This window comes from Chelonia mydas, chromosome 6 (assembly GCF_015237465.2).
Source record: "Chelonia mydas isolate rCheMyd1 chromosome 6, rCheMyd1.pri.v2, whole genome shotgun sequence".
Classification (NCBI taxonomy): domain Eukaryota; kingdom Metazoa; phylum Chordata; order Testudines; family Cheloniidae; genus Chelonia; species Chelonia mydas.
This window is the reverse complement of record NC_051246.2, coordinates 20,228,966-20,254,924: the sequence shown is the minus strand read 5'-3', so window position 1 is coordinate 20,254,924 and position 25,959 is coordinate 20,228,966. Positions and strand designations below refer to the sequence as shown.

The 25,959-nt window shown below is 49.9% G+C and overlaps 1 protein-coding gene across 1 annotated transcript in view; it reads right to left on the bottom strand.

The window, feature by feature from the left end:
• LOC102943820 (NACHT, LRR and PYD domains-containing protein 3) overlaps nt 1-25,959 on the bottom strand; it is a 194,752-nt gene that overhangs the window by 50,364 nt on the left and 118,429 nt on the right. The window contains exons 9-10 of the mRNA XM_043549318.1: nt 23,122-23,292; nt 5,574-5,744 (exon numbers count right to left, since the gene is read on the bottom strand). Coding sequence (XP_043405253.1) covers nt 5,574-5,744; nt 23,122-23,292 — 342 coding nt within the window. The remainder of the gene's footprint in view (nt 1-5,573; nt 5,745-23,121; nt 23,293-25,959) is intronic.

The window sequence follows — 25,959 nt, the reverse complement described above, 5'->3', positions numbered from 1 at the left end:
AACACTGAGATCTGCCGAATGAGGAAGCTACAAGCTACCCTGGTGCAGTTAACACCGGAGCCCCACAAACAGCCCAGGAGCAGCACAAACCCAGAGCAGCACAGAATATCATCCTCTGGCCTCCCGGATTAGGAAACTACTGAATAACTGCATCCAGCTTCGCCTGTCCATTGCAATATCCAGTTGGGGTTTAGACCTGGACACAGAACAGAGATGGCTATGATAAGACCGAGAATCCTTCGTTCCCAGCTCTCACATACTTGGTGCTGGGCTTTGTGAACCACAGTGTCCCAGAGGAGCCCAGCAATCTCAGCAGTTCACAGATCAAAATTTGGTTCTTCACATTACTGGGCTTAGATCCATATTTTTATTCTTATTTGTATTACATAGTAGAACTCATCTTTATCCTCATCGCTGTGTTCCTCTGTTGGAGCACAGCACTGTATGACTGACATTTTTAGGAATATGGCTTGGAGTCTGGCGTATATGATGCGCTGGTTAGTAGGTTCCCAGTTGATGAGTGATTTTTCTGCAGAATCTGTCATAATGAGAACTAATCCCTCTGAATGCTTGTTGTCACTATGCCCTGAGTAAATCAGATGTTTCTTCTCTTGCTTAAAGCAATTCTTATCCACATCTCTCAATCTGCTCTCACTGATGCCCAGGATTTCAAGTTTATAGTTGTCCATGACTCTCATGATCTGCAAGATCTTTGATTTATGAAACATTGTTCTCACATGCCAGTAACCAGCCCTGAAGTGGTTAGTGTGGGCAACCAGGATCAGCTGGAGCTTCCTCTTATTCTGGCCAATGCTCAAAAACCCTCCCTCTGCCGACCAACCAATCTCCAGCCATCGACAGGCTGACCTTGGAGTTCTACTAAATGTTCTGAGACGTCCTTGGCCTGGACCTTGCCATCATCTGGGCCAAGTCCGTGGGGAGCAAGGTGCTCCCCATGTCATGCAGGAGGCCCTGCTCGCTCTGCTGCAGAAGAATGGGGACCTCCATGATCTGAGGAATTGGTGACCAGTTTTCCTGCTCAGCACAGAATATAAGGTCATAGCAAAGGCCACCTCGCTGCAGCTGAAGTCTGAGCTGGTGAATGTTAGTCACTCCGATCAGACCTACATTGTCCATGGCCAGACCATCCTCAGCAACCTCTAGCTGCTCCAGGACGTTCTCCACCTCCACAAGCTGGGCCCACGGATGGTTCTCTTGAGGTATGCTGATGACATACTCCTTGTGGCCAGGACCTGGGAGACCTGGTGCAGTTGGAAGCTTGCAAAGCCATGTATTCAGAGGCCTCCTCTGCTCAGGTTAACTCCTGTGACCTGATAGGGACATGTGGCAGGTGGCTCCATGCCATCCAGTGGGGAGCAGGTCTGCTGCTCTATCTCTGTGTTTACCTCTCTGCCACTTGTGGGACTGGGTAGAGAGCCCCTTCTCCCCCCTTGCCACTCCCTGATATGCTGTGCAAATGTCATTAACTGGAGACCAGATGCCACTCCAAAACAAGAACACAAAATTAACTACAGACCACCTGGGGGGACTTGAGCCAATGAACACACAGGGAGTAGGATGGGGAGCAATCCTGGAAAGATTTGGAGAGAAAACAAAGAAAGACCAGAGCAGCACAGAAGCAGCAGCCCTGAGGTGGGGAGATACAGAGTCTGAACCAAAAGCTGCTTTGAGGAGAGCCAAATGCTGCCCTGGTGTTTGCCAAAGGGGACTCTTACAGACACACAGCTTGGAGCCAACAGGACAGCTGAGCCCACACAGCAAGACCCACCATTCTGAGCTCAGAGCACACGCCAGCATCAGAATGCACGGACACGTTGGACTGACCCAACTGGGGAGTGTGGAGGGTGTGGCATTAGCACAGGACAGAGAGTCTGTGTGTGTCTAGCCAGGCATGAACGACAACTGTGTGCTGTATGCTGTGTCAAAGGCAAGGGAGTCTGTGTAACTCCTGCTACAGAACCAGACCAGGGTGTATTCTTGGCTTTTCCTCACTAAGATAAAAGTGGTGTTTCATTCTTAAGTGTGGTGCTTGATCCAGGGGCTAACTCTGACCCCCTAGGAGGGATGGCTGGTGTTTGTGCAGAGGCACATGGCTGGGACCTGGGACCCCTTCACAACTCTGGGAATCCCCCGCCTGACACACTGATCGCTTTGCCCTGGAAAATTGGACTGATCTGGAGGCCAGAGTGTCTTCCCAGCTGTGGAGATGGATGGGGCTGCTCCAGAGCCTTTCGCTTCAGGATAGGGCACAGCTGACCATCCAATTAGTTCTATCCATGTTCTGGCACCAGTTCGACACCTGAGCCTGTCCCTAGAGCCCTGACCAGCTTCCAACGGTCCTGGAGTTCTTCTGGCCAGGAAAACACTGGGTGTCTGAGCATCCCACAGGGAGAGGGCAGGCAGGGCCTTGTTTTCATCCGCAGGCAGGCCCACATGTTTCACCTTCAGGCTCTGCAGAGACTCCTTTATGGTGCTCGTAGTCCGGCATGAAGTGTGTTGGTGCACGTATTCCTCCACCGCCTCTGAGGGTGCCGATATGACTGGAAGCTCTTTTATATCCATCCAAGAAGTCGTCCTTGAGACTTCTCCCAGCTGCTGGTCGAAGCAGGACCTGGGAGTTATTTTCAGCAACTTGTATATAACAGCCACCAAGGGGGAAAACCTTCAGTAGTGGAGTCTTCCTTGATGCACCAGAGGATGGTCCGGGATGATGTCACCAGAACTGGAAACCTCGTTCACTCTGGTCAGAGAGACTGGGTGGACCCTGTGGTGCTTCTTCCGTTATTAAAAATGGCCACCGTCTCCTATTACTGCTAATGAGGCTGAAGCCAGCAATATGGCTGCCATTTCCCTACAGTCCATCTGCACATGGAAGTGATGCTGCCCTTGATAAAGTTGGCTGCCACCTCCAGCTGTTTTCAATGAGATGGAAGCCATGCCCACAGGCAAAATGGCTGCCACTCTGGTTCGGGGGGCTAGACAGGACATAAGGACTGTGAGGTGCTCCAAGGACAGTGCTAAAAGTAGATGGAGCGAGTGATGGGGAGCAGGGCAATGCAGGGGAGAAGGAGGCAGATTTAGGGGGTGCAGGAAAATGGGCGGCAGGGCGATGTGGGCAACAGGAGGGAGCAGATTGCAGGGCGAATCTGAAGGAAGAGGAGGAGTATTTGGGGGGTGTTGTCTAGTCTCTGGCAGAGACGTGGTGGTTGGGTGATCAGGGAAGTGCTGCTTCTTAGAAAAAGCCAAACCAATCCCATAGTATGTTTACTGTGACTTTGTTGCTTATACCCTTATTTGAATACACTTCAAGTTCTTTAATATGCATATCTGCAACTCATCAACCCTAAAAAGTAGTATAAGTTCTATGTGCGAGTGTGAATCATGATGCATTAATTAGGTCAGTGGTTCTCAAACTATTCATAGTCCAGCCCTTCTTTTATCTAAGGAAATAAATGTGGAGAGGAGAAAGTCAAGACAGGAAAGGGATAGAAGTTCCTCTACATTATGGGTGAGGAGAGATTAAATGCAGGCTCCATCTGGGCAACCAGGGAGAGGCATGCATTTTTGTGTACACTGAATATTGATTTTTCAACCTGATGTTATTTCACTCACCTTGGTGTAGTAGGAAGAGAGCTTGAGACATAAGCTGTTGTATCAGAGGCCTGAGGCCTGGGCTAAAGTAGTGGTGAAAGCTTTGCTAATATAAAGCAAAGTCAGGCTGTGAACTGGAGGCAGGCCCTGCTCACAGAATCTGGCAAGAACAGGGCTGATATTTCAGAAATACACATTCCTAAGAAGTGCTAGGCACCGAACACACCACATTCCAGAAGGGTGGTACCAGAATACCTCGATACCAACACAGTCCCCAAAGATAACAGGAACACATTGATCCATCTTAAAAAATAGGATCAGGGAGACAGCATGATGAACAGAGATGCTTGGATCAAACTAACATGTACAATATGGGTGGCACCTAGCCACATCAGAGGGGCAATACATAACTTGTTTGTATTGGTGTATAAAATGAAGTCTCAGAGGGAGTGTCTTTGGCCCGCGAAGAGGAGAATGGAAAGTCCTGTCATTCACTGAGCTGCATCCATTATCACAGGTATACATGTGCTAGTGTAACTGTAGACATTGATCTGTGGAGTTAGGATCATGCTTTGTTGGCAATAAACCTGGCCGGGTGCCTTCAAAACTGAAATGGGTCTTGTGGTCTCATTGGGCGGTTCGATTGAGGTCTGCTGTGCCAACGATCTGCACAGAGCTGAGACAGCACACAGAGGGAAAACACACACAGCCAAACATCTGACTACATTTGACAAAGGAGTAGAAGGGAGTTAAAAAGTCAAAAGACACTAAAAACAACCACAATTCGATTTTTTTTGTAATCTCGTGATTTTCAGGGGTCTAACTCATGATTTTTGCTCTCTTGATGTTGGCAATACTGGGCTGTAGTTTTTATTGTCTTAAAATAATAGTGTTTGTAACATCAAAACACGCTGGATCTGGGATTTGCTAAAAACCACTGGACACTGTCCTCAATTGCCACAGGCGCCAACTTCTGATGGCACCGGTGGGAGCTTGCACCCCCACTCCCCGGCCCCGGCCCCAGCCCCCCCCGACTCCGCCCCTCCCTGCCCCTATTGAATCCCTCCCCAAATCCCCACCCTGGCCCCGCCACTTCCCCAAGTGCACTGTATTCCTCCTCCTCCCCCCTCCCTCCCAGGCTTGCGGCGCGAAACAGCTGTTTCGCGGCGCAAGCGCTGGGAGGGAGGGGGGACAAGCACGACGTGGCGGCCTGCTCAGGAGAGGAGGCGGAAGCAGAGTGGAGGCGGAGGTGAGCTGGGGTGGAGGGGTGGGGAGCTGCCGGTGGGTGCTCTGCACCCACCAATTTTTCCCCATGGGTGCTCCAGCCCCAGAGCACTCACGGAGTCAGCGCCTATGTCAACTGCACCAAGTTCACACTCAGCGCTGATGAGGAGACTGAAAAAACTGGTTATAAGACACCTCCGCACTCCCCTGATCCTGGGCCAGGTGGGGGACAGAATGGCCTCTGGTCTAACACAGAGAAACCTCAGGGCTGCCCTAAGTTAACCCAGATGCTTTGCCGGCCTAGGAGAGGTGGAGCACAACGCACTCTGCCCCGGATATACACCTCCATGCTCCTCCATACTCTGTACATGGGGGCAGGGGGATGCAGGCAATGGGTGGTACAGAGTCGTTATACCTGCTTTCTACCACCCAAGGATAACCCTGAGTCAGGGGGATCCTTGGCTGCCCCTTTAGGGCAGATGCCCAGCTGCTTTCCAGCTGCTCAACAGAGGCTGAGGCTTGAACTCACTACGTTGTTCAATTGTTTAACTAGTAAAATACAAGCAGTGAACACATCAGTGGGTCTCTGCTCTTTGCCTGGGGAGCAGAGTAGGGCTGGTCCATGGCTGGGTTCCGTGCACTGTAGGACATTGTGATCCTGGTACACTGAGTTTAACTCACAACATCACAGTGTTTTCAGGAACTGACGAAAGGGAGCCTGGCCAGCTGTTACTTACTTTAGTTTGTGTAGTTTGCAATTTGGATGTTTCAGCCCCTCACACAGCCGCTGCACTCCTGAATCCTTCAGACTGTTCAACGCTAGATCTAGGAATGTCAGGGTCTCGCTGGTGATGAGAACAGAGGAGAGATCCCCACAACATGCAGCTGTGAGACCACAACAGAATAGCCTGCAGGAGACAGATATATACAGAGTAAAATGACTTGTGTATGACCCATTCTCTGCATTTCCTCTCAGTGATACCCGTGTGTATCTCCACAGGGATTCTTAATTCAAGACAGTGTCTAGGAATAATGTTATCTATTTATTTTGATTGAAATAATCATAAAAGATGCCTACTGAAATTTGTAGACCCTTACAATATAATTAATTATATAAAAACCCCTTATGTTAAGAGAATATTAGGGCTGCAAGATCAAGCACCCAAAAGTTAGAAACCACCAAGCCATAGGCTGCCTAGAAACCCCCTAGCTCTAGGCTGCTTAATTTAGCTCCTTTCTGCATGTACATTTTGATACAGTCTGGGCAGGGAATTCTTGTTGCTGCTGGTGCTGGGGGTGGGGTGTGGAGAAATGGTGTGGAGCTCTCCCTTTTCCCTTACCGCTCCTGTTGTCCATCCACCTTCTGGCCTACCTCCCCCGGAGATGCTGTAGAATTGTTGCCTTTCTTCTTTGCAAGTGTATTGGGGTACATGTGCTGCCCCTCAGACTTCCCTCCCCTTTCTCCCCTCAATTTGCATTAGTGGATTGGTGGGACTCCTTGTCTTCCCTCTGGCTGCCCAGCAGTCCCTTCCACCCCCACCCCACATAATGCCCCCCTTGCTGCCCCCATCTCACATGGTCCCCCTGGTGATCCACTTTCCCCCATGATGTGCTGCCTGTTTCCCCTGCCCTTCCCAACCTGACCCCTCACTACTTGTTGCCTTTTGCTCCACCCAGCCCTACGTGTCCTGTGCATCCATGTGTGCCTGTGTAGGTGTTTCTCCACATTTTGTTTGAGTCCTACTCACCTTCACCCCCCCACCCCCCCACCCTTATATGCTCCCCTTCACTCCCAGTGCAGCTGGAGAAGCAGATTTCACACACACCCATACTGTTTATCTGATTAATCCCCCAGCTGACGTTTGCTCCCTCCTCACCACACTGCAGTCTAGTGGGGAGAAGATGTTAGCTTCCCTCTGTGCCCTTTCTCATATATCTCCCTGCAGTGGCTGTTCCTATCCTCAATGGCAGACCCTGACCCAGCCTCGGGTGAGGCTTCTGCTTTAGCAGCTTGGTCCATGGGAGGGGGGGGGAAGCTGGGGAGACTGAATTGGGGGAGTACCCCTGGCCATCGCTGACACCCCCTCGGCTTTCTCCTCCATCTGCCCCCCATGGCTACCACTGACACCTCTGCTGGTACCATCATCGTCCCCTCTGGAACAGCAGCAAAAGGCAGAGGCAGGGACTCCACTGCCAAACCCACAACCACCAAGGGAGGCCCTCAGCCAGGAAGAAGGGCCAAGGCAGAAAAAAGGGCAAGAGCCCTGCCCAGAAGGCTCCTGCCACAGCAGTGTTGGCTGCAGTTGCTGTGGCCCTGCTATCAGTTGCAGCTCCCTCTCCCCTACCATCCCTTCCTTCGGGGAGGGATAGCTCAATGGTTTGAGCATTGGCCTGCTAAACCCAGGGTTGTGAGTTCAATCTTTGAGGGGGCCATTTAGGGATCTGGGGCAAAAATTGGGGATTGGTCCTGCTCTGAGCAGGGGGTTGGACTAGATGATCTCCTGAGGTCCCTTCCAACCCTGATATTCTATGATTCTATGATTCTCCAAGGCTGCTGAAGGGCAAAGGGGTGTCCGTGGGCTTGGTGAGTCTGCAGACTTCTCAGCTCCCACCGTGCCACGGGACAAGCTGTATTTGTTCCTGGAAGACTCACAAGGCTCCAGGAGGAAGGTGCCGCTCGCTCTCCAGCAGTGGGAAGATTTTGATCTTATCCTCCAGAGTGTGATGGCCTTACTGGGGGAGGATAAAGGGAGCAAAGGGTAGTGCTCTGCAGCCTACCAGTGGGTCTCCAACTTCCACGACTCCCTAGTCACCTTTGGCATCGAGCACAGGTTGCTGTGTGGTTCTGTGGGTACAGGCAGCACCACCAGCTGCGAGGATCCTCAACTCCCCCAATGAGACCTACACCATCCCACCTCTCAACATCAGGGGCAACAGGGTGAGTCTCCACAGGTGCCAGGTACTGTCCTACCTTCACACAGGGTGTGTGTGTGTGTGATCCTTCTGCAAGAGTCTTAATCTGAACCCGCCACCAAAGCCAGCTGGTAGCTGTAATGGGGGACAGGGTGTACTGTAGCCATGTCACTGAGTTTTTGGGTGGGGTGGTGACCCTGCTCACCCTGGACGAACTGAGTTCACCGCAGTCTTGCCAGGTCACCTGCTGGATCACTGGATCCGGGTGGAGCAGCTGATCCTCAATCTCATAATTATCTATGTCCTGATACTGGGTGCAGAGTGGGTATGATTCTATCGGCAGGCATCCACCTTCCTCAGTACCTTGGATCCTTGCAAGTGCCTGATCCTGGGTAGGGATTTTAACACTGCCATGGAATTGTGAGGCTGTGCCGGGAAACAAATTAGCGAGGCCTTCACCGACATCCTCAGGCAGATCATCGACTATCACTCCCTGGTAGAAGTCTGGCACAATCACCACCTGGATGATTCCACCACCATCACCTATATCTGGGTGGAGGAGTCTCAGTCATGGCACTCCTGCTTGGAACACATCTACGTCTCCTGTTTTACCATCTTGCAGGCCCACTCCACCAGCATATGAACAGTCCCCTTCTCAGATCATCACATGGTGGCTGTGATAGTCATTTTAACACCTGAGTGGCCAGGGCCTGCCTACTGGCATTTTAATAAGACCCTGCTGGAGGAGTGGGCTTTGTAGTATCCTTCTGGGAGTTCTGGCTGGCGGCTCATGGACATGTCTTTCCCTCAGTGCTGCGGTGTTGGGACATAGAGAAGGTGCATATTGGGCTCTTCCACCATGTCTACACCCAGGTGGCCAGTTGAAGGAGAGATATGATAATAGAGCAGTCAGAGTGGGAGGTTTTGGAGCTGGATCGGAGCATGGCTGTTTGCCCCAGCGATCCATCCCTCTGGAGGGAGTGTCAGGAAAAGCAGGTCAAGCTCCAGGCCGTTGACATCCATCAGGCCCAAAGCACTTTTGTTTGGTCATGTTTCTAGCTCATCTGGGAGATGGACTGCAGCCCCTGCTTCATCTATGCCTGGAGAAGAGGGATGCCATAAAGCACGTCACCTGCCTCCTGCAGGCGGACAACACCCCTCTTATGGATCTGGTGGAGATGCAGGAAAAGACAAGGGCTTTCTTTACCGACCTCTTCTCCTGGATCCAACCATCGCTCACATGTGTAGGGTCCTGTTGGATGAACTCCCTCTGGTCAGCGTGGGCAACCGGGATCAGCTGGAGCTTCCTCTTACTCTGGCCAAGTGCTCATAAACGCTCCTTCTGATGCCGACCAACCAATCTCCAGCCATCGACAGGCTGACCTTGGAGTTCTACTGAATATTCTGAGACATCTTTGGCCTGGACCTTGCCATTGTCTGGGCCAAGTCCCTGGGGAGCAAGGTGCTCCCCATGTCATGCAGGAGGCCCTGCTCGCTCTGCTGCAGAAGAATGGGGACCTCCATGATCTGAGGAATTGGTGACCAGTTTTCCTGCTCAGCACAGAATATAAGGTCATAGCAAAGGCCACCTCGCTGCAGCTGAAGTCTGAGCTGGTGAATGTTAGTCACTCCGATCAGACCTACATTGTGCAGGGACAGACCATCCTCAGCAACCTCTAGCTGCTCCAGGACGTTCTCCACCTCCACAAGCTGGGCCCACGGATGGTTCTGTTGGGGTATGCTGATGACATACTCCTTGTGGCCAGGACCTGGGAGACCTGGTGCAGTTGGAAGCTTGCAAAGCCATGTATTCAGAGGCCTCCTCTGCTCAGGTTAACTCCTGTGACCTGATAGGGATATACGGCAGGTGGCTCCATGCCATCCAATGGGGAGTAGGTCTGCTACTCTATCTCTGTGTTTACCTCTCTGCCACTTGTGGGACTGGGTAGAGAGCCCCTTCTCCCCCCTTGCCACTCCCTGATATGCTGTGCAAACGTGATTGGCTGGAGACCGGATGCCACTCCAAAACAAGAACACAAAATTAACTACAGACCACCTGGGAGGACTTGAGCCAATGAACACACACGGGTAGGATGGGGAGCAATCCTGGAAAGATTTGGAGAGAGAACAAAGAAAGACCTGAGCAGCAGCAGAAGCAGCAGCTCTGAGCTGGGGAGATACAGCATCTGAACCAAAAGCTGCTTTGAGGTGAGCGAGATGCTGCCCTGGTGTTTGCCAAAGGGGACTCTTACAGACACACAGCTTGGAGCCAACAGGACAGCTGAGCCCACACAGCAAGACCCACCATTCTGAGCTCAGAGCACACGCCAGCATCAGAATGCACGGACACGTTGGACTGACCCAACTGGGGAGTGTGGAGGGTGTGGCATTAGCACAGGACAGAGAGTCTGTGTGTGTCTAGCCAGGCATGAACGACGACTGTGTGTTGTATGCTGTGTCAAAGGCAAGGGAGTCTGTGTAACTCCTGCTACAGAACCAGACCAGGGTGTATTCTTGGCTTTTCCTCACTAAGATAAAAGTGGTGTTTCATTCTTAAGTGTGGTGCTTGATCCAGGGGCTAACTCTGACCCCCTAGGAGGGATGGCTGGTGTTTGTGCAGAGGCACATGGCTGGGACCTGGGACCCCTTCACAACTCTGGGAATCCCCCGCCTGACACACTGATCGCTTTGCCCTGGAAAATTGGACTGATCTGGAGGCCAGAGTGTCTTCCCAGCTGTGGAGATGGATGGGGCTGCTCCAGAGCCTTTCGCTTCAGGAGGGGGCACAACTGACCATCCAATTAGTTCTATCCATGTTCTGGCACCGGTTCAACACCTGAGCCTGTTCCTAGAGCCCTGGCCAGCTTACAACTGTCCTGGAGTTCTTCTGGCCAGGAAAACACTGGGTGTCTGAGCTTTCCACTGGGAGAGGGCAGGCAGGGTGTTGTTTTCATCCGCAGGCAGGCCCACATGTTTCACCTTCAGGCTCTGCAGAGACTCCTTTATGGTGCTCGTAGTCCGGCATGAAGTGTGCTGGTGCACGCACTCCTCTGCAACCTCAGATGGCTCCGATATGACGGGAAGCTCTTTTATATCCATCCAAGAAGTCTCCCTCGAGACTTCTCCCAGCTGCTGGTCCAAGCAGGACCTGGGAGTTATTTTCAACTCCCTGGTACAAACAGCCACCGAGGGGGAAAACCTTCAGTAGTGCACCAGAGGATGGTCCAGGATGATGTCACCAGAACTGGAAACCTCGTTCACTCTGGTCAGAGAGACTGGGTGGACCCCGTGGTGCTTGGCCAGTGCATGGGGTTGTCCACCCTGAGCATCCCCCATTCTGTGCTCCAGGAGGTGAGGGCTGCCTTGCCCCCTGCTTCTCTAAAGTATCTCAAGTGGTCTGTGGAAGGGCACCGCTCACCCACTCCTCACTCCAGCCTCTCCAGAGCGTGTCATCAGGCCCCCTCCCCAACTGCCTCCCCGGTTGCCCCACACGTTTTTTTGAGCAGGGTAAACATGACCCAACGACTCCATCTCTGAACTGCGCCCCGTGAACATCTCTAAATGCTCATGCTCCACACCCTTCTCTCATGTCCCTCCCTGACACCAAGTGATAGGGCCAGCTGCCACCTATGGAGGGCAGGGAGCCCCAATGGGCCAGCCTGTACTTCACCCCAGTGCCACAGCCCCCCAGAAATCTCAGCTAGTGGCTCCTCCATGGAGCTGTGAGCATGGTGGGTGGTTGGTGTGGTTCACAGAGGGGACACTTGACTCTTTTGCCACAAGAGAGAGAGCCTAGTGCACATCAACACTGAGTGCCTCAGGCTGCAACCCCTCTTCTGCCTCCTCCTGCACTTTGACCCCTCCCACCCTGTACTTTCACATCCCATCCATGGTGCCACAAAGGGAGATCTCTTTGTCATCCTCCTGCTGGCACTGGCTAAGATGGGCCTCCTCAGACCAGGAGGAGGAAGCTTGACAAGGAAGTGAACTGAGACTGTGAGGCCTGTTTCCAGTCCCATGTTGCCTCACATCTCTGGGCAGTTCCTCTGAACAGTGTCCACTGGCTCCTTGGACTCTTTTGAGGAGCGGTGAGCACTGTCTGGGGTTCTCTGCTGTGTTCCCTTCTGGACCCCTCATTTTGTCCATATGACCTTTACTCCTGTCCCTGTTTTTCATTTGGTGTCCCCTGTATTCACTTCCTTTTGGGCTCTGTGGTCTCTCCCTCTTGATTGAGTGGGTGGAACTTTAGTTTTGGGCGTGCCCCACCAGGCCCACTCATCCCAGTCATATGTACACATCTTCCAACTTCTTCAACAAATGAGCCAGGGTCCTACTGACAACAGCCTCTTTCACTACACAAGCCCAAATAGTAGTACAGGCCATTTCCATCCCTGACCCCACAAACACACCAGTTTGAACGCAGGTCATTGATTAGTAATTTCCTTTCTTTATGTGAAGAATATCTCCCTGGTAGCAGCAGGACTGTATTTCTCAGTGCTAGGACCAAGGTTCTACCCTGCGTTTCCAACAGTGCCTTCCCCACCAGGCTCTCAATAACAGATTCCTTGCAAGGGCTGAGTTTCTCAGCTGTGTTGGTGCTTCAGGTTTTGCCTGAAGGTCCATCAGTAAGCAGGTGAGGAGATCTAGCCCTTCCTGTAGGAAACACACTAATATTTTCTCTATTTGCCAATTTATTATTTATTTTTACAGCTGGTTCTGGAGAATGATGTTATTTTTTCTTCCCAGTCTCTTTGGGAGTGGGATCCAGTGTTGCATGTAAAAATCCCTAAGCTTCAGAGTCTGAGCCCCAACTTCAAAGAGCTGTCTGCATAGACTCCAAAATACAGAAGAGAGACACCCTGAGAGTCAAATTCACAGCTATGTGTATTGCTGACGATAGACTGTGCCCCTCCCAGCCTATTTATCACAACTGGATTCCCCACTCCCAGAGGGGCTTTCTGGGCTTGTGAAATGATCTTCCTCCCTTCCCTGTATCAGACCCACCTGCCACGGCAAGAGGTGGGTTTACAGGGCTTGTAAAATGAAGGGATTTACAGTGAATCCCAGAGAGTGCTCCTTTTAATATGTTTCATAGCTGGGATACATGATCTCAGGGTCTAAGTTATTCACCCAGGTAAATGCAGGCTGTTATGCAGGCTAGGGAAAATAATGGATTTTTCAGTTTGCTGGCAACTTCAAATCACTTCAAAAAATTAAAATAAAGTTTTGGTTAGTTGAAATTGAACATTTCACCTGACTCATTTCACCTGACTCAATTTTTCATTTTGATTTCAGGCACTTTTAACAATAGCAAGGGAGGAGTAGATTCACAAAATGGCAGAGGAAGTGCTGGTGGTGCCCTCTTTGATAAGCGTTAGTCCAGTGTGATCTGCAAGTCCCAGGTGCAGTTTCCCCCACCCACAAAGGAGAATGGATTTGAATTTGGGACTATGGGATATTGTGGTGTGGGGCTTTCTCAATCTCTCCTGTTGATGTTCCAATTTTTATAAATAATTAAATAGCTAGTGGAACAGGGAATTTAACTTAGGTCTCCTACATCCTAGCAAAAACAACAAGGAGTCCGGTGGCACCTTAAAGACTAACAGATTTATTTGAGCATAAGCTTTCGTGGGTAAAGACCCCACTTCTTCAGATGTGTTGCATCTCCAAAACAATCTATCAGTTTTCCCTGTATAAGCTTAGGGTTTGGACCCCATTGTGAGTTGAGCATCTGAGTGCTAAAGACAGGAACACTTCCTAAACTGGTTCCAGGCAAGCCTACAGCTGTTAGGGGATGTGGTACAGACCTAGTCTGGGTTTGCATCAGGCTAGCAAGTCTGGCTCAAACCAGGAAGGGTTCTGGCATCCTAAGCTGGAAAGGGCAGGCAAGCAGGGGCAGGAGTAGTCTTGGCACATCAGCTGGCAGCTCCCAAGAGGGTTTCTGTAATCCAACCCACCACAGTGACGTAGTCAAGCAGGGTCTGTGCACAGCTGATTGCTTTGAGATACTGGTAGTGATTTTAAGTGCGTTTTGAGTGTGGTGGCTGGAAAACAGACAAAATGGTTACTGGTTTATGATTTTCTATTTGCTTATTTCAGGTAAGGGAAATAGGGACAGAAAAGGAAGCAAAAGTGAACATCAGAACAAGCTAGAGCTGCACAGGTTGCAAACTTCCCAGAAAGGCTGAACACTGGGCGCGGCAAAGGTCTCTGTTAACTAAGAAGCCCCTGAACTGAGAAGTCCCAGTTTCAGTGAACTGCAGAGTGGATGTGGCCCAGTACAAGAAAGCAGGAAAATGACTACCAGTGAAGCAGCTAATAAACTAGAGCTGGCTAGACTGGAAGCAAAAGAGAAAGAGAATGAACAAAAGAGATGGATAGAATTAAAACAACTAGAAATTAATGCACAGGAAGCTGTCCACAAGAGAGCTGTGGAGGCAGAAGAAGCTGCCCACAAGAGAACTATGGAGGCAGAGAGCGCCAAAGAGGAGGCTGCTCTCAAGAGAGCTATGGAGGCCCAGAAGCATGAACTGACTGTTATGGAGTTGAGGCTCCACTGCTGCTGGCTCCACTTCCCCAAAAATCCACAAATGGGAGCGACTATGCCCACAGTATGATGAGTCCAGCGATATTGCTGAATATTTCATCACCTTTGAGAGACTGTGCACCCTCCATGCAATCCCTGAAGATCAAAAGATGACCACCTTGATAGTAAAATTGAATGGCAGAGCTCTGGACATATTCAATAAGATGCCTATTGAGGATGCTTCAAACTATAGTAATTTTAAGAAACTGGTTTTGAAACAGTTTCAGGTTATACCTGAAACCTACAGGGTTAAATTCAGGAGTCCTAAAAGTGGGTCTGGATTGAGTAATGTGGCTTATGCAAATGAAATGAGAGATTTGGTACATAAGTGGGTGAAGGCTAAAGGCATTACAAACTTTGAAGGAATGTGTGATTTGTTTACTCAGGAACAATTCCTGAATGTGTGCAGTGATGATATAAAACAGTATTTGTGGGACAAAAAGGTGAATGCACTGGGTGAATTACCAGGGTATGCAGACTCTTATGAGCAAGCACAAGCTGCAATTAGACATAAACCACTGGCAGAGGGGTACAGGGTTGGGGGAAAGCAGAATCACTGTTTTACTCTTGGGAAAAAGGATGCTGGGCGTTCACCTCCCCATTCCCCTGTTATGTGTCCCAAATTTCCTGTACAAGCAGAGGAGCCTAAGAGGTGCTATCATTGTAAGTCCACTAAGCACCTGAGGAATAAGTGTCCCCTGCTGAGTGGAAACAGGCTGATGGTGACACACGAAGCTGCTGCTTCTCAGAGCCAGGCTGCTGCCTCCTTCCACACAGGATTCTACAGAACCAGGCAGTGAGCATATGCATGTTGTTAAACTGAATGGGAAATTAATCACTGGATTGAGCAATACAGGTGCTGAGATTTCTGTGGTCAGGAGGGACCTGATCCAGGAGAAGGATTTGTTGCCAGGTAAAGTGGCAGAACTGGAACTGGTAGGAGATTACAAAGTCCTTGCTCTTTTAGCTAAAGTTTACATGCAAACTAAAGGTTTGCAGGCTGAACTCATGGTTGCCACAGTGGCACACAATTTTGCACCATTTCTACTGGGGAATGATTTCTTTAATGTGGCAGAATCTGTCCCAGGGTTGGTTAGCAGTGAGCAGGAATCTTGTGCTAAAAACCCTGGGGGGGAGGGAGAAGTCACAGGAACTGCTGGGGGAATAGGAGAGTGTTTCTTAGATTCCTCTGTAGCAGCAAAGAATGCAGCTGTGGGGGCAGGGATGGCTGTAGCCAGTTCCCATAGCCCCAGAGCCCAAGGCAAGTCCCAGAAGGAGGGGCTGGATGAAGCCAGCTCCTGTCCTGTAGTCATCTCCCTGGGGGAGGGGAATGTACCACCTCATAGTGGGGGGGCTACCCCAGCTGCTGATTGCCTGGAAGCTGCAGGTCAGCAGAGGGCAGGGCCTGCCCTGGGGCGCACAGAGGCATGTGTCCCGAAGGTGGAGGTTGGGGTCCTGGTGACCACTGAGGTGGGAACAGACCCCAAGGACTCTGTGGCTGGAAGCAAGCCCAACCTGAGTGAAAAGGGGGGGATTTTGCTTGCCAGTGAAGGGTCTGTCTTAGCTGGTGGCTGGGAGCCCACAGCTGGACCAGGGCAGGGGTGAAAGTAAAATACAGCTCTTACCAGTACGGGCCCCCCCGCCCCCCCGAAGGGGTGGGGCCTCAGGCAGAAGGGGCGGGGCCAGGGGTGGAAGTAAGTTACATTTCTTATCCTTACAGTCCAAACGCAAGCAACCCACCTCTCCTACATACTTCATGGATCCCTCCCATTGCATGACTTAGCTATCGAAAATAAAGCTACTATTACTACTACCAGCACTGTCTGTAATAGAACTTTACTATTGGAATAAGCCTGAAAACTCACTGTCACATTTTTCTCCTTGTCCTCCCTCCTCCTCCTCCTCCAGAGCTAATAAAAGCCAGTGGAAGGGGAAAACTCACTGTCACATCTGGATTTAAGCTGTGCGGCCAAATGGCTATTGTATTCTGCCCCTGCCTTGGTCTCCACAACCCCCGCTCTCAGCAACAACCCTGAGTGGAATTAACAAGGAGGCCACAAATAGCCCCGAATCCCATGGTTCAGACGGCCGAGTGAACAGCTAAGTTTAAACTGTTCTTATGCAGGCAGCAGGCTACCTGGGGAGGCTTCTCCCTCAGCCAGTCCCCCTGCTCCCGGCTACAAGCTAGAGGGGAGCCCCTGCAGGCCCTGCTGAGTGCGGCAGTCAGGGGAATGCGGAGCCTAGCCATGTCGGCAGTCTGACTGGAGGAGGAGAGGGGGAGAAACAACAAACAAATGTGACCATGAGTTTTCCCTTTCCAAGCTTTTATTAGCTTTGAGTTTGAACTTTTTGTTCTGCAGCCAAAAGAGGTGAAAGTGAGCCAGTACTGAATGCTCCACTTATTTGCCGGTACACTACTGCATCTTTTTTTACCGGTACTCCGTACTGGATCGGACCGGCTTACTTTCACCTCTGGACCAGGGTCACCTTCTCTTCTGGGGTGAGAAGAAAATCTGATGCCTTGTTCCTTTCCTGTGTTTGAAAGAACAAAGGTCTCAAAAAACTTCTAAGGAAATCATCTCCAGATGGGTCAGATTTGCTAATCTAGAAGCCTACAGGAAGGCTCGAGAGACACTGCTGTCAAACCTCAGAGCATGTTCAGTAAAATCTGTCTATAAAGCTCAGCAGATAGAAGACGTCTATAGAGTGACCGCCTGACAATCTCTGCATTTTATAACCAGACACTACAAGTAGATACATGTTCACCAGATGCTGCCTTTAGTCTCCAGGCCTTTCAGTCTGCTGTTCTTCCTTGATCTGTCTCCTCATTTCATTCTGCTTTCCCTCTCCCCACTTTTTTTTTTTTATAGTCTGCCTGATAATTCCCATCCCTCTGTTTCCAAACTAGTAGATTACGGAGAAGACATATTTGCAGTATGTTGTAATTATTTGTTCCTTAAAATTAGAGTATGTGTTGGGTGGGAGAGACAGGGGAGGGAGGGAAGTTGGGTGTATTCAAATTAAACCCTAAAATCCTATGTCCTTAAAGTGTGACTCATGGACACAAATCAGGGCAGCATTTGAGAAGGAAGCCAAGGCTCTGTCTACAGTCTGGAGTGACCAAATGTTTTCAATCCCACTACAGGCAGAGATTTGGTTTAGTCCCAGAGACCCCTTCTAAAACTACTGGGGCCTAAATGCAGAGAGTGCCTCTTGACTACATCAGAGCTCCAGAGCAGAGGGGGGATTTGCTTTCAGGAGCACACCAATGCAAACATGCATTTAAGTCAGGGCTGTCTCCTAGGCGGGCAGATACATTGTTCAGGTTGTCCTGGGGTAAAGCAATCAGGAAACATTGTGTGCTTGATGAGCTTTACCTAAGTACTGCACTGAGATAACAGTCAGAGTGGAATCTAGAAGCTCATCTTCTAGGCAGCCTTAGCTATTCCCCAAGCCTCAGGTGAACCTTTCTTGTGCAGAGAACACTTGGTTGATAACAGTTGCTCACTGCTAGGTTGTCATTCCAGTGGCACTTATGCCAGTGTTGTTGAGAAGTAGAAAACAGGACATATTGGTGTAGTTAAGCTTATACTGCTAGTATGGTGTTCCACAGGGTAGTCTAGATGAGCATATTACTAGTTTGGATGTGGATTCACTTCTTGCAGCTAAAATCAAACTACCCTACTCCACTGCACATAGAGCAGAATCTATGGAGTGTTCACAGATTAGACCTTAAATGACATTCTTAAATTGTCCAGAGATTATTAGCCTGGAGGACAATCAAAAAAAGCCATTCTCACAGCTTTGCTCTTCCAGTTCATGCAACAGTCTGTCATCAAGGCATACCCTGAAAACACAGGCCACCCTTTATTAAACAGGATAACCAAACCCTTAGTGTGTTGTAGAAAGTCTGAGGCAACCCTTGTGGGAACTTACAGAGCAGGGCTAATCAGCAGGGGCCTCATCTCAGAAAAATTCAGGGAGTGGGGGTCAAAGTTGTATCAGCTTACAGAACATTATATGTGGTTATATTATATCCTACAGAGGCAGGGAGTAGAAGAACAAGGTCAGCTCCCAGACTACTGCACTGGGCAGCACAGCATGGGGAGGAGGTAACCAGCCCTCTGTGGAGAAAGAAGTGGTTCGGGACTCTTTAGAAAAGCTGGACGTGCATAAGTCGATGGGGCCGGATGCGTTGCATCCGAGAGTGCTAAAGGAATTGGCAGATGTGATTGCAGAGCCATTGGCCATTATCTTTGAAAACTCATGGCGATCGGGGGAAGTCCCGGACAACTGGAAAAAGCTTAATGTAGTGCTCATCTTTAAAAAAGGGAAGAAGGAGGATCCTGGGAACTACAGGCCAGTCAGCCTCACCTCAGTCCCTGGAAAAATCATGGAGCAGGTCCTCAAGGAATCCATTCTGAAGCACTTAGAGGAGAGGAAAGTGATCAGGAACAGTCAGCATGGATTCACCAAGGGAAGGTCATGCCTGACTAATCTAATCGCCTTTTATGATGAGATTACTGGTTCTGTGGATGAAGGGAAAGCAGTGGATGTATTGTTTCTTGACTTTAGCAAAGCTTTTGACACGGTCTCCCACAGTATTCTTGTCAGCAAGTTAAGGAAGTATGGGCTGGATGAATGCACTATAAGGTGGGTAGAAAGCTGGCTAGATTGTCGGGCTCAACGGGTAGTGATCAATGGCTCCATGTCTAGTTGGCAGCCGGTGTCAAGTGGAGTGCCCCAGGGGTCGGTCCTGGGGCCGGTTTTGTTCAATATCTTCATAAATGATCTGGAGGATGGTGTGGATTGCACTCTCAGCAAATTTGCGGATGATACTAAACTGGCAGGAGTGGTAGATACGCTGGAGGGGAGGGATAGGATACAGAAGGACCTAGACAAATTGGAGGATTGGGCCAAAAGAAATCTGATGAGGTTCAATAAGGATAAGTGCAGGGTCCTGCACTTAGGATGGAAGAATCCAATGCACCGCTACAGACTAGGGACCGAATGGCTAGGCAGCAGTTCTGCGGAAAAGGACCTAGGGCTGACAGTGGACGAGAAGCTGGATATGAGTCAGCAGTGTGCCCTTGTTGCCAAGAAGGCCAATGGCATTTTGGGATGTATAAGTAGGGGCATAGCGAGCAGATCGAGGGACGTGATCGTTCCCCTCTATTCGACACTGGTGAGGCCTCATCTGGAGTACTGTGTCCAGTTTTGGGCCCCACACTACAAGAAGGATGTGGATAAATTGGAGAGAGTCCAGCGAAGGGCAACAAAAATGATTAGGGGTCTAGAGCACATGACTTATGAGGAGAGGCTGAGGGAGCTGGGATTGTTTAGTCTGCAGAAGAGAAGAATGAGGGGGGATTTGATAGCTGCTTTCAACTACCTGAAAGGGGGTTCCAAAGAGGATGGCTCTAGACTGTTCTCAATGGTAGCAGATGACAGAACGAGGAGTAATGGTCTCAAGTTGCAATGGGGGAGGTTTAGATTGGATATTAGGAAAAACTTTTTCACTAAGAGGGTGGTGAAACACTGGAATGCGTTACCTAGGGAGGTGGTAGAATCTCCTTCCTTAGAGGTTTTTAAGGTCAGGCTTGACAAAGCCCTGGCTGGGATGATTTAACTGGGAATTGGTCCTGCTTCGAGCAGGGGGTTGGACTAGATGACCTTCTGGGGTCCCTTCCAACCCTGATATTCTATGATTCTATGATTCTATGAAATGATCTGGAGGATGGTGTGGATTGCACCCTCAGCAAGTTTGCAGATGACACTAAACTGGGAGGAGAGGTAGATACGCTGGAGGGTAGGGATAGGATACAGAGGGACCTAGACAAATTGGAGGATTGGGCCAAAAAAATCTGATGAGGTTCAACAAGGACAAGTGCAGAGTCCTGCACTTAGGACGGAAGAATCCAATGCACCACTACAGACTAGGGACCGAATGGCTCGGCAGCAATTCTGCAGAAAAGGACCTAGGGGTTACAGTGGAAGAGAAGCTGGATATGAGTCAACAGTGTGCCCTTGTTGCCAAGAAGGCCAATGGCATTTTGGGATGTATAAGTAAGGGCATTGCCAGCAGATCGAGGGACGTGATTGTTCCCCTCTATTCGACATTGGTGAGGCCTCATCTGGAGTACTGTGTCCAGTTTTGGGCCCCACACTACAAGAAGGATGTGGAAAAATTGGAGAGAGTCCAGCGGAGGGCAACAAAAATGATTAGGGGACTGGAACACATGACTTATGAGGAGAGGCTGAAGGAACTGGGATTGTTTAGTCTACGGAAGAGAAGAATGAGGGGGGATTTGATAGCTGCTTTCAACTACCTGAAAGGGGGTTCCAAGGAGGATGGACCTAGACTGTTCTCAGTGGTAGCTGATGACAGAACAAGGAGTAATGGTCTCAAGTTGCAGTGGGGGAGGTTTAGGTTGGATATTAGGAAAAACTTTTTCACTAGGAGGGTGGTGAAACACTGGAATGCGTTACCTAGGGAGGTGGTGGAATCTCCTTCCTTAGAAGTTTTTAAGGTCAGGCTTGACAAAGCCCTGGCTGGGATGATTTGATTGGGGATTGGTCCTGCTTTGAGCAGGGGGTTGGACTAGATGACCTCCTGAGGTCCCTTCCAACCCTGATATTCTATGGTTCTATGAAGACATAATGGAGCCTATAGACCTATGGAAAGTCTGGCAGGGAGCAGAGGCAACTGCCCCATAGCAAATGATGCCCCTGCTGGTAAGTAGAAGAAGATGTAAATGTGTTTTTACAGCTTCACAGAAAGGTACCCATTTGGGGAGAGGGAAGAAGCCAGGATCAGTGTTTTGGGCAGCTCTGCACACCGGGCTATTCTAATGTGTAAACCGAGCATTTGGATAATTGTCCAAGCCATGGGTGCCTCCTTCCTTGGGGGAAGAGAATGACAAAGCAATAAGACCAGTTTTGTTTTATTCTTCCCCCTTGGACAGGATAATGTGCAAAGGGTTGAGACCTATTCCCTGGATAGTGCACAAGGAGACAGGCCCCAAATGCACAGTTCACAGGAGTCACAAGTGCTTCTGTAAGAATAACCCAAGATGGGAAACTTCCAGCAGCAGAAGAATAAGCAGCTGGTTCCTACATGTCCTGTTATTCTCCAAACCAGTTCTATGGAGAGATTCACTGTGCTGGTCCCATTGTCCCAGGATAAGACCCCAAAATCTGGACCCCCTCAAAAATGCCAAAAAAATGCCACAGAGATTGGCTGTTGCAGACCCGGTCCTCAGGGGATCCTTTTCCTTCTGTAATTTATTCTGTAACTCAGGTGCGCACAAGACCCTCTTGACTTTCCTCTATGGTGTAAGGAAGCAGGATCGGGTAGGAGTTGGGATAGTAGATCTCACAAGCCCAGTGAAGGGAGCTGCACTGATCCCAAATGCTCTGACAGCTCAGGAATGTGGTGTTAACTCAGCTGCCCCAAATTCATCTTATCTTTTATCGCTTGGCTTGGCCTAGAACTATGCAAATTCCCAGCTCACCAAGCTAAACATCTTTGGGTTACAAACAATACACTAGATCTATGTCACATCTGTAAGAAGTTCTGTCTTCTCGCTCCTGGCTGGGCAAAGCTGCCCAGCTGTCAATGCCCCATTCTGGTCTCTGATCTGGGTGTGAGCTCTTGCTCGTCCCTCACACTATACTCTCATTTCTCCATCCCTCTTTCCTTCCTCTCATTCTCTTCTCCCCACCCACAGTCTTGCTATGGGATACAGACCTTTCTGAAAGTACATCAAGTTCCCCCTCCCCCCATTCCATACACAACTTTGTCTGACAAATCCAATCTAAAATTAACCCTTGGGCAGTACATCCCCTGCTCCTCATAACCATCAACTTGCCTGGTCATTGAAATTATTGGCCCAGGGGTCTTTGATAGCAGCTGGTGACTTCTCTCCTCTGGAGGGTGCGTAATGGAGAGTGGCACCTGCTCATCACCAAGAGAGAAGGAAGAGGCCAAACATCACTGTTGGTGGGAATAAAAGAAGAAAACAACTAGCCCCGAGATGACCATCTACATGCTGCCAGGTGGAGCTTTGAAGCCTTGTTTGTGGTGGGGATAGGTGGTAGCAGAAGCACCTCAGTCCTCCAGGCAGCGAATCTGATGTTCTTGGGAGAGAATGGGGAGTGTGGACATTAGAAGTTAGTGGCATTAACCCCAGTGATGAACAACTGCTGCAAAAGGAGGCTGATTTTGCTGTTCATTCTGCTGGTGCTTTGGGGGCAGATTTTCAAGAGAACTCAGCTTCCAGGATACAGGTGTTTGAAAATTTGGGCAGAAGTGTTATAGTGGGGGCTGCTGAGTGTCGAGCTCTGAAAATCTGACCTCAAGTCCCTAGAGTTTCCCAGGTTCACACAGGCATGGGTGGGCCTTCTGCCTTGAGAGAAGAAGAAACACGCAGAAATGCACTGAAATAGGAAAAGGAAGAGCCAGAGATTTCCCCAGAGCGTTCTGGGGTCTTTTTAGAATGCGACCAGCACTGGCATCTGCTCTCACCTGCCCAGTTTGTAACTGTAAACACACAACCCCATTCCCAGCAGGCTGCACTTCAAAGGGAATTTTTACATTTATATTTACATTTTCAAACCTGGCCGGCTGGGCACATATTGTGAGTCCTTCCTGCAAGTGCTGGAGAGACACTAGATTTTCAGATTCTCCATGTAACTGCAGAGAGCAGACACCAGCTACGCACCCTGTAGAACACTTTACAACAAGGACACCCATAAATGCATAAAGGAGGCCAAATGTTACTTACGCCAGAGTCTCTAATTTGCAGTTTGGGTGTGTCAGCCCCTCACACAGCAGCCGCACTCCGGAATCTCCCAAATTATTATCAGTCAGCTCCAGCTTTGTCAGGCTCTGGCTGGTTTTGAGAAAAGCGGCAAGATTCCCACAGATAGCGACTGTAGCACCACATAACCGCAAGCTGTAGGAGAGAGAAAGGCAGAGAAGGGGGATCATGGTGTGAATCGGGCTCGTCAAAGCTGTTCTGACAGGTGGCTCCACCCACCGGCCCCTCTGCCTGACCAATCAGCATCCAGAATGAGTCAGAAGTCCTGCTACAGATTGTGACTCAAGTCCCATCCCTTGTCCAGTGAGAAACAAGCAGTGGGTGGGACTTCCTGTCTAAACTCCACCTCTTGCCCTTTGCCCTTCACCAATCAAAAAGGAGAATGGCCTAGACACCTCAAACCTCTGCCACTGACCAATGAGGAATAAGGTTTGTGGTAAGACTAAATCACTAAGCACCGCCCCCTCGCCCTTTCCACTGACCAACCACAATTCAGAAAGGGTAAAAAGTTGCCCTTTAAGTCCTGCCCACTCAGGTCCTGACCAATCAGGCTGGACTTGGCACTGATGAGCCCTGGGATGGTGCGACCCCATCGGGGCAAGCCCATTGCTACAGGGAGGCTGTAGGGGGAGCCCCCTCCCCAGGCAGCTGGGCCAGGCTCAGAGCAGGAGCTGGGAGCTGGCTCAGCTATTTCTCTGCAGGATGCAGCCATCTCCTATCCCAGTCTCTGCCCCAGGGCCACCAGCTCCCAACTCTTACAGTCAGGCCTGGGGAGGGGAGGCAGCCGGCAGGCCCAGCACTGGTAGCATCAGACCCACCTTCCTCTGAGACCAGGGACCGAAGCGGGGGAGACAAAGAGGAGAAGATCCCCCTGGCAGGGGGTTTCCCAGGGTGTGGGGAGGGAAGAGCCCCTGAAAAGGGGGCAACTGTGTGACTCTGTTGGCAGGGCCTGTTCCAGAGTCTCTGATGGGATTATTAAAGCAGAAGTCTGCTGGTTTATGTAACCCTCCCTGCAGAGCTGATGGAGCTGCTAGCCAGCTGAATAGGTAACCATGGCAGCAGGCTGGTTATGACCATGTGTACTTCAAGGACCACCCACAAGTATGGCTGTGTTTGTCCTCCAAGGCCTCACAGTGAGCCCCCTGCACACCCAAACATGAGCCCTCCTCAGCCCTAACAGCTGCTAAATCTTGCACATATGTTGAGACAGCCGTTCCACCAGAATTGTCACCTGCATGGCCTCGTTCATCACCTCATTTGCCTTAAAATATTGTTACTCTGCCCAATGGAGAGGTGTGACCGGACCCCGAGGGTGCAACCTGTGATTGTGGGACCACTGTGTCCCCTTTAATGACTATTCTGTGTTGTCTCTCACAATGCCTTACTGGTGGCAATCAGCAACCCCCTCCAGGTGCTGTTACCACTCAGTACAACCGCAGGGGGAGCCCCCCACCCAGCTAGATTGCATGAATGCTCCCAGAGCCACTCATCAATCACACAGAGAAAGGCACCAGCCAAATCCCCCCAGCTCCCAGACTCGTATATAGGAATATACTAGGGATGTAAATACTGATTAAAATGTTAACCATTTAAATGATAAAAATTATAGCATTTAAATGGTTAACCATTTAAATGGAGAGGGGCAGGAGTCGCTCTGGCCGGCCAGCCATAGCGGGGGCTGGGGCCGAGGTCCACCTGACGTGGCATGGCTGGAGTGTGGCAGGGGTCTAATGCGACTGGCGCTGGGGCTGAGGTCTGGTCAGGAGCCAACGTGGCCGGGGCCGGGGTGTGGCCAGTGCGTCCAGGGCTGGGGTCTGGCCGGGGTCAGGGCTAGGGTCTGGTCGGGGCGTTCTTACCTGTTAACCTTTTACATCCCTAGTATATACCGTCTTGCACTGCTCAAAACCCTTTCTTGAGAAATGCAAGTTAATTAATTGGTTCACCACTTCATCAATGGAAAGTGGACATCTACCAGCCTTCGTAACCTGAGCAGATTTACCAAGCACTTCAGTCAAGCTCACTGGTAAGGATAAACATTAAACTAAGTTTATTGATTACAAACGATAGATTTTAAGTGACTATAAGTGATAGGCAAAAAGTCAGAGTTAATAGCACAATCTGTATCTTAAACCTTAAGACACTAGGCAGTATTTAGAGCAAGCAGTTTTCTCACCCCACCAGATGTTACAGTTCATAATACATGGGTTTCACCCTTGAAACCTGGGTCAGTCTCCTCTGTTGGAGTCTATAGAGCGTCTTTGCTGCTTGCACCGTAGGTGGGGGGAGGAGAAAAGGCGAAGCATGGGGCCACGGTGTTCTGTTTTATACCCTTAGTCCATATGCTTGGAAAACGTAAGTCCAGACATGTCTGGTGGACACTGCTGAGTCCCCAGGCAAAGTTGAGCAATTCCCCTGGTGTGGCTTTGTGCAAGTGAGTCATTGAATTCTAACTCCCTTCTTGGATAAGGTCTGTTAATGGTTATTGTCTTTGGGGAGCTAGTATTTGGGTGTTTCCCAAACCATATTTTAGTGACAACCATACAACACAATTTTCATAACTTCATATGCATTAATGATATACAAATTTAAATGGAACAATGGGTTTCAGGAAATCATAACCTTTCCAAAGATTCCTTACATGGCCTGCTTTATATGTAATATCACAATTATATACACATGATGTATATGGGGGTTACAGGGTGCTTCCCCAGGGTGTAGAGTGTCACAGGAGGGAAATCTTTACATTTGGGAGAGAAAAAAGCCCCTGAATTTGTACAAGGGAGAGAAGTCCCCATGCCTTGG